Source organism: Mauremys mutica, chromosome 11 (assembly GCF_020497125.1).
Source record: "Mauremys mutica isolate MM-2020 ecotype Southern chromosome 11, ASM2049712v1, whole genome shotgun sequence".
Lineage (NCBI taxonomy): Eukaryota > Metazoa > Chordata > Testudines > Geoemydidae > Mauremys > Mauremys mutica.
Genome location: NC_059082.1, coordinates 64857566 through 64871412, shown reverse-complemented (window position 1 = coordinate 64871412; position 13847 = coordinate 64857566). Strand labels below are relative to the sequence as shown.

The window sequence follows — 13847 nt, the reverse complement described above, 5'->3', positions numbered from 1 at the left end:
TCTGTCAGTTTGTTGATGTTTGGCCTCAGTGGCTGAGCAGTTGAAACCTTCAGGATTGCAGCAAGGTGTGCATCAGATAGTTATGTTCAGTATTTTGACTTATTTATAGTCATTGTGGAAAAAAATGATGTTGCCTCCATGGCTGACTCTGCCCGGCGACTAGTGATGGTATCTCTGTCCCTCTCCCCCAGCCAATGGGAGCTGCGGGGGGAAGGGAAGAGGGGAACCTGCCGCAGACATTGCTGGCAGTGTGTCTGCCTGCGTCTCTTCTGTGGGCTGCAGTGGGGAGGTTCTCTGGCCGCAGATGGCCCACTGGCTGGGACTTTGAGACCCCTGGCTTAGACCTACCCTATTGACATTTGGCTATATAGAGTGATCTTCACTCTAAGAGCTCTAGTTTTTCATGATTTTGTTAACTGAATTTATCCTTTAGATAAAATTATTTCAGATCTACAAAATATTGGTTGTTTGTATATTAGCTGTATGGAAATTATTAATATTGTGACATCAAATCTGACACCTCGTTACCAATCTAGTAATAATTACCCTTCAAATGACATTGCACATCTTCAGCTCTTTAAAGAGTTTGTCTGACCCATAATACCTTGAAAATGTATTTGATAAGTGTACGATTTATTATTTTTCTAATGTTTGTGTAAAATTGTTCAACAACATTTAAAAGGTACATTAGAAGGACCACCCCAAAAGACCCCCTCATTTTAATGAGTGTTGTCAGTACTATTATGAGGTATATTGGAGGGTGGCCCTTAAAGTGTCACATGACATCATTTACATTGGCAATGAGGAGACTTCAAGACAGTTGCACAGCAAGATGCTCTTTTGCTTTATTTGTATTTTGTCGTAATAATTTCTTTAGAACATTTAAAAAAAAAAAAAGTATAACCAGTAGCCCACCCACTAGTCTTGGCTGGTGCTTATGTGGTAGAAGAAGCCACTGTTTAAAAAGCTATTAAATACATCAACATTACTTACATTATTTTTTTTTAAATATTTCTCCTTGACTTTCAGCATTTTCCTGATTTGCTTTATGCTAATCCCCTCAGTGACAAAACTATAACACATATGACATCCACCATCTAATATCATTCAAAGTATTATTTAAAAGCATGGCATTACTCCATCTTTTATTGGTGAGGTTAAAGTCATTTAAAAAAAAATCTAGAGCCATAATCCAAGCTCATGTTAATAGTGTTATTGAGGGAAGCTGGCATCAGTCAACATCTTATATTAGCGGCTGCATGACAAGAAATTCTCTCTTACAGATTTCAAATGCACACAGTCAGCAGATGGATGATCTCTTTGATATCCTCATTAAGAGTGGCGGTAAGTCAGATTAACACTATGTGTAATGTATAGACATAACTATTTAAAAAACTGACAGAAATTAGAACAAGAAATTAAGATGCGATGGGAAGAAAGGAGTAAGAAAGAAAACGGGGCCAATACAGCAGAGGGGTCTCCTCTGCTGGAACAAGTGGCTATTTAGGTACCAACCATGGCATTTATTATTCCTCTTCAATTCTCTAAGAACGCTGTACCTAAATGCAAAGTATTTCAAAGGCCAAAGTTCTACTGGCACTGAGGAAAATAATAATTCACTCCATGCCCCAAGATGACTGCTGCTGTAGAAGGCTGTCAGTTGTTATACATTAGCTTTAGACAGTGACAAAAATATCTTACTAGACAGTATACAAGTAGTTCTACATTTTAACTAAACAGCTATTTATCAAGGTTTCAGCTCTCATTTTGAGGCAAGTAAAACATTCATTTCAGGGGTATGTGGGAAGTAAACTACTTATGGTTCAGAGGAAAGAGGTGTACTTAATCTGCTTTCGGTAGATTTATATAGATTAAATTTTGAAAAGTTATTTGTATTTAAAACAAGAATTAAAATATTTTAATCAGATTACAGTATCTAAACTGAATCAGGGTATGATTCTCTGTTATTTCAATAAAGCTCTTCAGTGTCCAGCTGTTCATAAAGCAGCCTCAATAGGAAAAGATGAACAATTGATGTTTTACCAAGGTATTTTAGGGTACTCATCACTATGGTGTCTTGAGTTTACTAGCAGGTTCCAGCTAATAATAAATATTGAAGGACGATGCTATATCCAGAGTCTTACAAACACATACTTATGTAAATTTAGTATATTCCTCATCTGCCATTCTAGAAAATGTTTCCTCCCCATTTCTCTAGAACAGTGTTTCTCAGTGACTTGTCCGTGGACTGGCACCAGTCCCTGGTATCAAAAAGGTAGTGAAACACTGCTCTAGAATACTGGCCATTCTGCTCATGCTGCACAGTCTTTTCTGGGCTCTTTCACATACCCCTCATGACTCCATGCAGCCCTAATCTTACAATGTGAGCAAGCCTGGAGAACCACTTCAGTTACTCTCTGGGTAATTTATTTAAGTGGTAAAAGCTCTCAGTCACTTCCCCTTTCTAACAGGGTTCAATAATAATCTCTAGGGTCAGTATCCTTGATGTGGTTCTAGTTCTGCCGCTATAGCTCGTGTGTATTACTATCACATCAAGCCAATTATGGTTGCAGTTTTTGCATCTGCCACTTGAGAAAAACCTGCACTCTAATTCTCACCATTCATTATGTCTGCTGACAGTAGTATAGCATAGTGTTTGGTAGAATGGAATAAAAGGAGAGAGACAAAGAAAAACTTCATATTAGATAATCTGGAAATTACAATATATACTGTGACAAAGTTCCTCCTCTACCTTGGTGGGTCCTATGCTTACTGGCAGATTTGCTCACCTCACAGATTACCCGGTGGGTCGGGAAACAGCCAAGAGACCTTCCCCTCTGGTAGAAGCCACAGTCCAGGTCAATTCCTCCTGTGTTTGATCAGGAGTTAGGAGGTTTAGGGGGAACCTGGGCCCACCCTCTACTCCGGGTTCCAGCCCAGGGCCCTGTGGACTGCAGCTGTCTAGAGTGCCTCCTAGTGGTAAAAAAAAAATAATAATAATAGGAGATATACCAATCTCCTAGAACTGGAAGGGACCTTGAAGGGTCATTGAGTCCAGCCCCCTGCTTTCACTAGCAGGACCGATTTTTGCCCCAAATCCCTAAGTGGCCTCTTCAAGGATTGAACTCACAACCCTGGGTTTAGCAGGCCAATGCTCAAAACACTGAGCTATCCCTCCCCCCCCTACAGTTGCATGACAGCTACAACTCCCTGGGCTACTTCCCCTTGGCCTCCTCCCAACACCTTCTTTGTCCTTACCACCGGACCTTCCGCCTGATGTCTGATAACGCTTGTATCTCTTAGTCCTCCAGCAGTATGCTTACTCACTCTCAGCTTCTTGCACGCCTCTTGCTCCCAGTTCCTTTCACACACTTCCTCTCCTCTGGCCTGACTGGAGTGAGCCCTTTTATAGCATCAGAGGGGCCTTAATTAGAGTCAGGTGCTTAACAGTCTCACCTGACTCTTAGCAGGTTAATTGGAGTCAGGTGTTCTCATTAGCCTGGGGCAACCCCTGCTCTGGTCACTCCGGGAACAGAAAACTGCTTATCCAGTGGCCAGTATATCTCCCTTCTACTACTCTGCTGTTCCCAACTGGCCTGAGTCTGTCACAATACAGAATAAAACATGTTTCCATTGACATTTTCTATTGTAATGTACAAAATTAACATGTTAAAACCTAACCATCAAAGAAATTATTGGGGGAAATAGGTATAAAATGTGCACATACACATACATTAGTTAATGGCTAACGTCCTGTCCCATTTAATTAAGTAAATTAAAATGTGACAATTAATCTTCCAGTCAGCATTTAAACTAAGGTTAAAGATCAGAAAGCAATTCTGAACAAAATAATTTTGCAAACTAGCATTGGCATAAAAACATACATAAAATTAATTGTTTGCAGAGAAATGGTTAATATACTCAGAGGAAAATGTTCTGATAGCAAGCAATCAAATTAGTGTAATATTTAGTGTTGCTTCCATAAGGAACTGATGAGTGCCAAGATAAAAAACTGATTGTATGTTAGTAGCTGGAATTTCAACCACATCCTAAAAATCTACAGTATTTCTGCTAGTCAAAATTAACTGAAGAGTTTTATAAGAATAAATAAGAATTGAATTATACAATGCAATCTGAAAGCAAAATAGCTGCCTTTACAGACTAACCACAATATAAGACCCTTGTAATGACCAACTGAGACTATTACACAAAAATTCAAACATCTTAATACAGAACAATCAAGCTTTGTTTAATGTGCACAAATAGTTCTAATGCTCCCAAAAACATCATCATGCTAACGATTCTATCCTTCTCACTTCCAAATGATAATGTAAAGTTATGGGAAATGGTAAAGAACACATTATTATGCTTACTCAGATATATACAAACATCTGTAGCAGAGAGTCAAGATATTATGGTTTGATCAGTAAGTCATTTGCCAATTCCTGTAAGTTTGGGAAAAAAATTAAGCAAAAATACTGTGGCAGATATTTTCCATCTTCTTATTAAAAAGGAAAGACCTCCATTCCTGGAGGTCCTATTGCCCTAACCTACATGAGCTTTGCACTAAAAACCTTTGCCAGCATAATGTTGGCTAAGGATGTGTTTTAAATATCAACAGAAGCCCTCTTGCAGATGCAGTTATGCTGGCAAAAAAGTGCTTTTGCTGACATAGACAAGGCCCTACTTGAACTGCAGCTGAGTTGCAAACAAGCAATAACAGATCTTATTATTATGGGCGTCCAGGGCTCCTATTGTCAGCCTTGCACATGGCAGGGCACCTGCTGTGAAAATTGCAGTGGAAGCCTAATATTGCAGAATCCTCAATATCACAAATTAAGCTGGGCCTTAGATATAGCTTATTTTGTTTGAGAAACTAGTATGAGCTATACCAGCAAAAGCACATTTTTGCCATTAGAAACTGTCTCTCTACTAAGAAGGTTTACTGGAACAGCTATACCAGCAACCTTTTTTAGTGAAGGCTAGACTCAAGAAAACTGTGTGGGTTGATAGACAAAAAAGTTTTTCATTGTCTTCACTTAAAGTTTTATGTATAAAAATTGTTGGTGAACTCTTTTCAGTTAATAAATGTACAACAGAGGCATGATCTTGCAACTAGTTCCATTAACTTTACTGGGGCTATTTGATTAAGAGCAGCAGGGTTGAAGTTTAGAAAGAGCTAATAAACAAGGCATAAGAAAATATAGGCATACTTAACTTGTAAGGTTAAGTAAATTGTTCCGTTAGCCTCCTCAAGGACTTGTGCAGTTACTGCTTAGTAGAAATGTCCTTTTAATAAGAACAACACTAGGTGAGCTTTTGTTCTAAGGTAATATTTGGTACTAAGTTAGTGAAACAGCTGTATAACTGTGGTAAAATACATTTGGACATAGCACTAGTATTTCAGATCTTCAATTTAGAAAGACCATGGACATCATGTCAGTCCTCCTCAGATGGATACAATATTTCGGACTTGCTGAAATATTACTGAGAAGAAAAGATGTGGAAATCACTTTAAAAGAGATTGTGTCTCATTATTAGAATTATTTACAGTGTTATAGCCATGTTGGTCCCAGGATATTAGACAGATGTAGTGGATTAGGCAGTATCTTTTATTGGACCAACTCCTGAAGAAGTGTTCGGTGTAAGCTCAAAAGCTTGTCTTTTTCATCAACAGAAGTTGATCCAATAAGAGATATTATCTCACCCACCTTGTCTCATTATTAAAACGATAAACAACGTCACATGCTTAGTTTATATTTACAGTTTGTACCTCAAGGAAGTATTTAGTAGTTGAATATTTGAAGATGCCTAATCTTTGTATGCCCTTTATTTTCATGGATTTATTTTAACTTTCTTTTATACAGAGATTTCCCTCCCTATAAAAGAGGAACCATCTCCCATTTCCAAAATGAGACCAGTTACAGCCAATATCACCACAATGCCAGTGAACACAGTGGTATCTCGCCCACCACCACAAGTCCAAATGGCACCTCCTGTGTCTTTAGAACCAACAAACAGTTTGTCTATAAGTTTGGAGAACCAACTTGAAGCTCTCTTGGATGGAACTTTACCTTCAGGTAATGAAATTCCTCAACTAACAAGCAGTAGCGAGGACAGAGAATCATTTTCTCTGATTGAAGATCTTCAGAATGATCTGCTTAATCACTCCAGCATGCTTGATCATGCTCATTCGCCCATGGAAACAGCTGACCAACAATTCACTGCTAATAGTTCCTGTTTATCTCTTGACCTTCCTGACACAAATTTAGACAATATGGAGTGGTTAGACATTACCATGCCCAATTCCTCATCGGGGCTTACTCCTCTGAGCGCTACTGCCCCAAGTATGTTTTCCACTGACTTTCTAGATCCACAAGACCTACAGCTGCACTGGGATTAAGCTATAGAGGTGCAGCAGATGAAAATTTGACTTTATCTGTTTACAGTATATGTTCTATATGACACAATTCTGGTTGCAATTAAGGTAAATTACCACAGCATGATTGGGAAGGAGAAATGCTTGATGCTAATTCTGCATTTATGTTGAAGCATACAAGTAAGTTTCTTTACCCTTCTATCAATAATGCAGATCAGAGCCATCTGGGAATTATACTTCACAGGTCAAGAGAGAATGATTGTAGTTATTGATGAAAAGTACCACCCAGAAGAAAGCAGGAAAAAAAAGTGTATATAGGAAATAGCATTGAGATATCTTCATAATGCTCAAACGAACTGCAAAACGTGTGGTCATTTGATTAGACTTTAAACAGAAGAAAAATAGTGCAATCAGATTTCAACCTACTGTACCAATAAAGAGTAAACATTGTTTGAGGGAAGGTAAGATATCACTGCACTTGATTGTTCCTGTGGACAGCCTGAGCCAAGATCAAGAGGCATTGTAAGGGCAAAGGCAACTAAAAGCACTGGCTGGTTCAGTGAAATTTCACTTGTCTAGAGTTTTTAAATTTGTTCAAGTTGTATTTGTATTTTATTTTATTTTCTGTGACTTTTAGAAAACTCTTACTCTATTTCAATTTTAAATCCTGAGGGAAGAACTTAACTGCAGCCAAAGGGATATTTTAAATGTAATTGCACACAATCCACTGTAGCAAGGCCAGGTATATTGAGAACACTGAATTTTCTATACAACACTTTGGATTTATTAGATATGTGTATATCAGACAGTTATTTGTATACTTTTTACCTTTGTGACTTGTACAGCTTATTTTTGTGGAGCCAGAGTAGCAGTGGTCACCAAACCAACAGAGTATAGTATTCTAAGAATATTTAATATCCAAGTTTACTTCCATTGTTTCAGAGACTATTTGCTAGAGACATTCATCTAGCCAAATATCTCAAAGAATCATTTCAGGATATTAAAATGTTTACAGGACAATACAAGAGGAGTTCCATATAATTGTTGTAGGCCCTGATCTTGCAAACATTTATGGACATGAGTAAGACATGCTGACCTCGATTAAAATTTTTGCAGGATCAAGGTCACAATTCATAGGATGTACTGACAAGATAGGCAACTTTAATCTCTTAAGATAGTGACATACCCACTCCCTAACCCCTGAACATCTTAGGTAAAAGTTGTTCAAGAGCAATGAAAAAATAGAAAAGCTTCAAGATGTAAAATTCAACACTATTAAAAAAAAATAGAATAGATGATTGTAGCAAAAACAGTACTTAGTTGAGGGCATGCTGGATTGGTGGTGATGGGTATGCAGTAACAAATGACAACCCCCTAATTTGCTCCTTGTAGAATTTCTAACTTTTTAGAAACTAACATGAAAATACTTTGAAAAACAAACCAGAATGCAAATAGGAATGAAATATTATAGAACTCTATTTTATTTCTCATACAATAACTTTAACAGTATTGCTGTAACTAATACGTACTACATATTCCCACAAAGTTAAGATCAGAAATAAAGCAATTTCTGGGCTGAAAATGGGTCTCAGTTCAGAAACAGGTTTCAGAGTAGCAGCCGTGTTAGTCTGTATCCGCAAAAAGAACAGGAGTACTTGTGGCACCTTAGAGACTAACACATTTATTTGAGCATAAGCTTTCATGGGCTACAGCCCACTTCATTGGATGCATAGAATGGAACATATAGTAAGGAGATATATATACACATACAGAGAACATGAAAAGGTGGGAGTTGCCCTACCAACTCTAAGAGGCTAATTATTAAGATGAGCAATTATCAGCAGGAGAAAAAAAAACTTCAGTGATAATCAAGATGGCCCATTTCAGACAGTTTGACAAGAAAGTGTGAGGATACTTAATTATTTTTTCAGTTTCAAAAATAACATTTAGCAAGTGATTAGTGCACAATGTGGTATGAAAGCTTATGTCATTTTGCAGAGGTAAACTGATATCAAAGAAATGCTGGAAACAAACTAAAAGTGGCTGCTGTTAACTGTACAGTAACCATTTTAATAAGCATACCAAAATGAGCTTTCAAAATGGCTGTCAGTACTTCTAGATTATAATAGTCCAAATTCTTATAACTACTTAAATTACCAATCATGAAGTGTGAGCCATTAGTTCTGCTTGGGCAGAGTTCAGTTGACTAAGTATAAACACAGAAATTCAGACTAATGGATTACTTTGCAGACTTGGGGACTAAATTAGCATCTGTACTTTTTGGGATAGATCAGATCAACATTTTAAAACTAATTACATATCTTTATATGAAAATGTTTGCAAACACTTCATAAAAGGCCACACTTATGAAGATGCCAATTCATACATATAGTTTGGTTTTAAACATAAACATTCTAAGAAAATGTCTGTCATATTAACAAAAAGCAAAGAAATTCAAAGTTGAGGGATAGGATGCTATCCTTATTCCTCGCTGTTGTGCCTAGATACTGCCATGAGTAGTTGTGCATACAATACTTGGGTACAATGTTACATATGGACTGTCTGCCTTAAATTTTGATTGTCTTGGCTTTGGTATTATATATACTGTTACTTATGTGTAGTATTTTGCTTTTAATATTGATGACTAGAGTAGGGTTCTTCAGACAATAAATGAACAAATACCCTGACCTTTACTCATTCCACTTGGCGACACTCTCTTGGGGGCTGATCCTATGAGGTGCTAAGTGCCTCCTCTGAGCTCCTGATTGTTCTCAGATTTTACTGAAACGAAGAGAAGAGAGTTAAAGGCACTCAGCACCTTGGAGGAATAGGTGCTTGGTCTGGTAGCTAGACCTGTGTATGAAATTTATATTGTTCTATGCTACTATGATAGTATATTATGTATGATATTGTATGAAAAATGTGCAGTGTGAAATGTGACAACAGACCAAAGATGGTAGTAACAAAATAGCCCCTTTTGTCTTTGCCTTCTAAATGATGAAGGTGATTTTAACTAAAATCAGTTTTCTAGTTGAGGAAATTTTTTTTTGATGTGCATGTAAATATAGCTTCATACTGGCAATATTGTATAGTATATTGCTATACAAATACCCTTATTGGCAATGTAGAATGTTAACAAACCCATAGGAATCTGTGTGCAGAAAAAAAAATCCCATATATCTAAAATGTGCTGATAGCAGTACAGAATTGCTTTCTACTTATATTGTCTCAATTCACGTAAAACTAAGGAATTATTATACTGTCTTTGAAATAGAAATGTGATTTTGTATAATTCAGAATTACTTGTATTCTAAAACCTTACACACACACATAGATATATGTATGTTTGCTTTAGAGTGTATGTTGTGAAATGTGCTACAATATTTGCCATATTCATACATACATGGCATTGTGGAAAAATTTTCTTGTGCATGTTTTAAATGATCATTTTTGTAATATAAAAAAGACAAATCTTTAACAATGACTGTACAGACTTGTGACTGCTACCACTACAGTGGTATTTCTCATTGTGAGAACAGTTGCACTCATTGTATGAACAGTTGCACTTGCAAAAGAATGCACTGATACCAAATTCACCAAGCTAGCGAAAGTAAACTAACAAAACATGGTTCCTGTGAACTGTGCTGTTAGTAGATGGTAACATTACAATTAAGGATACCATTTTTATCACTAAATTTACCACAGAAACAGTGTTTCTTCTGCACTTCTAGTGCCCTTCAATACTTAGCAAGGCATATAAGTTTACAAGATACGCTTACATGCCATTTTTCTTGAACACTAAACAGTTAATTATCTCTGTCATAAATGTAAAAGGCTTTTGAAGGGCAGAATTTATGGCAATTGTTCTCTGCGCAACTTAGGACCCAATTCTGAAACCTGAACTTGCAACAGTGAGGGTTTTCAGAATCAGGTTTTGAAAGAGCTAAGTGCCACAGAATTTAGGAAGAACTTCCTACTCCTATGCTGAAATCTTTTTTAAACAGTTATTAAAATATAGTTAGTTCACCGAGGTAACCTTAAGGTAGGTAAGCAGGTATATAAAATAAGCAACATATGGATGTTTTCTATTGGTATTTGCCTATCTGCCAATATACAAAACACATTTGTATGGCTGAAAACTGTAACAGATAGGCAACATAATTGATAACCCAGCACAAGCTGTCCAACTGCTCTAGGTCACAAAAGACGACCCACTGTACTCACAGAATACTTTAACTGGAAGGGCCTTGTAAAGCTGATTAATGCACAATCATTTATTTGGATTACATCCTAATTTTTTTTTAAACTGGAAAATAAATATTAGAACATAGTGCCACAGAATTCTGAATAAAGAACCCTTAAATGTTGAAACACTTTACTGTTGTAGAACTGTTAAATTTTTAAATCTGTTTTCCTATCACCTTTCTTGTCAATCAAATAACATAGCTGTAAAGAGACTAAGTGGAATGTGAAAAAAATGTTCATAGAAGATGCACTGCAACTAGAGAACATGCATAAGAGGATCATTATCTGAGCTCTCAAATCTAATTAACCTGTATATTTAAACAACAGTCCCCTTTTACATCAACTTATTAAATGTAAAAGGAAATTGGAAGCAAGCACTGAAGTTCATGCTTCAGTGCAGTTCCACATTAGAAAAGGAGAGACATTGTTACTGCATTCTGCAATGTCTGAGATTGAATGCAAGGAATTTTCTTATCCAGTGTGTAAATGTAGCTTTTGAAATCTAGAAATCTAGCAATCATCTGTTTGAGGGCTACGTTTCAGCAAAGAATAGTAACAAGTACACCTTTATACTACAGTGTAACAAAAAATTTTTTTTGTAAGACTCCTGTTTAATCAAAAGGAGATACACAGCCTCAAATAAAATAATAGGAACCAAAGCATTGTCATTTATATTGCCAAAGGAGGCATTTTGTATTTTAAAGGAAAAAAGTCAGTCCCAAAAAGTATTATCCACTTACTTAGTTATACTTTTTAAAAATTAAGGATGTAGATATTTCTGAAGTTGTTTTTGATGTTAACAGTACACATTTGTTGTTTTGTTTGAGAAATTGTATTAAGTAATATCTGGTTTCTTTCTCCATTGTTGCTTGCAGTAGAAATAATGCTTAGCGTGATAGGTGTTTCTCTTCTTATTTTCATAGTCACAATTATGTCTTAGCATCTCACTTTATGAAAAAAGAAGAAAGATACTAATCTGTGGAGCTCTCTTCATTTAAGCACTAGTTTATTAAATAAAAATTATGGCAATCAGGATGTCCATTTATGTATTGCCTTTCTATAAGAAACCATGATGCCTTTGTATTTGCTGTTTGCACCCCTGAGATAAATTCCATATCTTTGAATGCCATATGTTTTGCACATTGTACTGTATATATGTAATGCATACTGTATTTTTATATGTGTAGTACATTTAACAAATATTTTGTACATAGTGGCAACATTGTAGCTACTGAGGAAATGTTTGACATCAGCATTTTTGCTATGTGTCTCAAATAAAAAAAAAGATAAACTGTGTACATTTGTTGTTCATGCCTGACAAATACTATCATTTCAGATAGTAATCAGCAAAAGCAACCAAAAACATGCCATCAGAAATATTAACTCCTGACCCCCTGCCATGGTAACACCTGGGTAACCACAGCCCCAAAAAAGGAATGAGAATAAAAATATTTAGGTACAAATTCCCTACAAATGGATTTTTAAAACTTAACAGCATAACAAACTGAAGCTTTAAAATTTAACTTTCTGGGGGAAAAAAACCACAACAGAGATATTTGTAAAGGAATGAATACCAGACCAGCTGCATGTTCCATTCTAGAAATTCAGCAGACGATCCATACTGTACATGGTACATTTTATATCTAGAACTATAGAAAATTATCTTCCCAGCACCCAGACACCATGATTTTAGGCAAGAACATGAAAATCAGCTAGAACTTTCCTTTGAAGACCGGAAAAAAATTAGATGTCAAATACCACATGTGGGAGCAAACTTTTGCCACTTAGCAAGAAAATGGACAATGGCTTTTGGAGATGATTAGCAGAGTCATATTGCAGCGGAGCATTAATTCACCAAAATCAGTTTTACTCGACACTCTCAATCTTCAACTGAGGAACAAGACAAAATTTTGTTTCTTAATTACCAGGGCTAAAATAGCAAATTCTTGTAACGACTAGCATTATAAATACTGTGTAGTCATCCCTTCTATAAACTGCCAACAGAAAATCACAAACCTGACAAGTTCACTTAACGTTTTGGGAATCAGGTGTGAGAGTAATATTAATTCCATTACTTTAAAATGGAAATGAACATTTCTGTGCAGTTCTTTAGAAATTCCACTGCTATGGATCACTAATCCTCCTGTTCACAAATATTTTTTTTGTGAGAAAACTGGTATCAAATATCCTCCAGTTTATGCTGTTAATGTCAAATGGTTTAAAATTCACAAAGTGTAATGCTTATCTAGAACAGTAAGAACCTCTGCATAGCTGCTGTGTGTTTATCTGTTTCAAATGGAATAGAAAAGAGTCATGTTCCATAAACACAGGAAATATTTCTTCAAGACTAACAATCATTCAGCAATACACATAGCTTCTGTTTACACACACAAGGTGACACAAGGGCAGGCAAACTTTTTGGCCTGAGCACCACATGGGGTTTCGTAAATTGTATGGAGGGCGGTTAGGGGAGGGGGTCATGGCCCACCCCAGGACTCCTGCCCCATCCAACCCCGCCCCCCTTCCTGACTGCCCTCCGGGACTCCTGCCCCCATTCAACCCTGTTTCCTCTCCGACCACCATCCACACCCCTGTCCCCTGACTACCACCTGAACTCCCCTGCCCTCTATCCAACCCCCCCGGTCCCTGCCCCCTTACCGCACTGCCTGGAGCACCGGTGGCTGGCGGCGCTACGGCCGTGCCGCCCGGCTGGAACCAGGCCATATCACCGCCGCCACCACCACGCAGCACAGAGCACCGGGTCTGCAGCTGCATTGCCCCAGGAACTCACAGCCCCGCTGCCCAAAGCATTGCAGCTGAGCAAGCCAGCGAGCTGAGGCTGCAGAGGAGCGGGGACAGGAGGAGGGAAGGGACCAGGGGCTAGCCTCCCGGGCCAGGAGTTCAGGGGCCGAGCAGGACAGTCCTGCGGGCTGCTGTAGTTTTCCCACCCCTGAGGTAACATGCTACATGCAGTATTTATTAGCAATCATCAAACTATAAAGTTTAAACCATAGTTCCAGGAAGGTTTGGAGCATAGTTCAAAGGGTGACCATCTTATATAAAATGTAGGTATACGAGACTCAAGTCATATTCTTTGATACTATTCTTGAGCGTGATAGAGTTCCCCATTTAAAGCACACCAAATCTCTTTCCTCTCTCCCATTTAAAAAAAAACCGGATTTGAAACACTGATATTCTACAAAGCCTACCAGCCAACAATCAA

General features: G+C 37.4%; 1 protein-coding gene across 6 annotated transcripts in view; it reads left to right on the top strand.

The window, feature by feature from the left end:
• MRTFB (myocardin related transcription factor B) overlaps positions 1–8097 on the top strand; it is a 180898-nt gene extending 172801 nt beyond the window's left edge. For 5 of the 6 annotated variants that reach the window (XM_044978707.1, XM_044978705.1, XM_044978706.1 and 2 more), the window contains 2 exons: positions 1284–1344; positions 5868–6673. In XM_044978707.1, coding sequence (XP_044834642.1) covers positions 1284–1344; positions 5868–6403 — 597 coding nt within the window. In that variant the 3' untranslated portion in view covers positions 6404–6673. Of the gene's footprint in view, positions 1–1283; positions 1345–5867 lie in introns of all 6 variants that reach the window. The other variant, XM_044978710.1, reaches the window with a different exon arrangement.
• The last annotated feature ends 5750 nt before the right edge of the window (positions 8098–13847 follow it).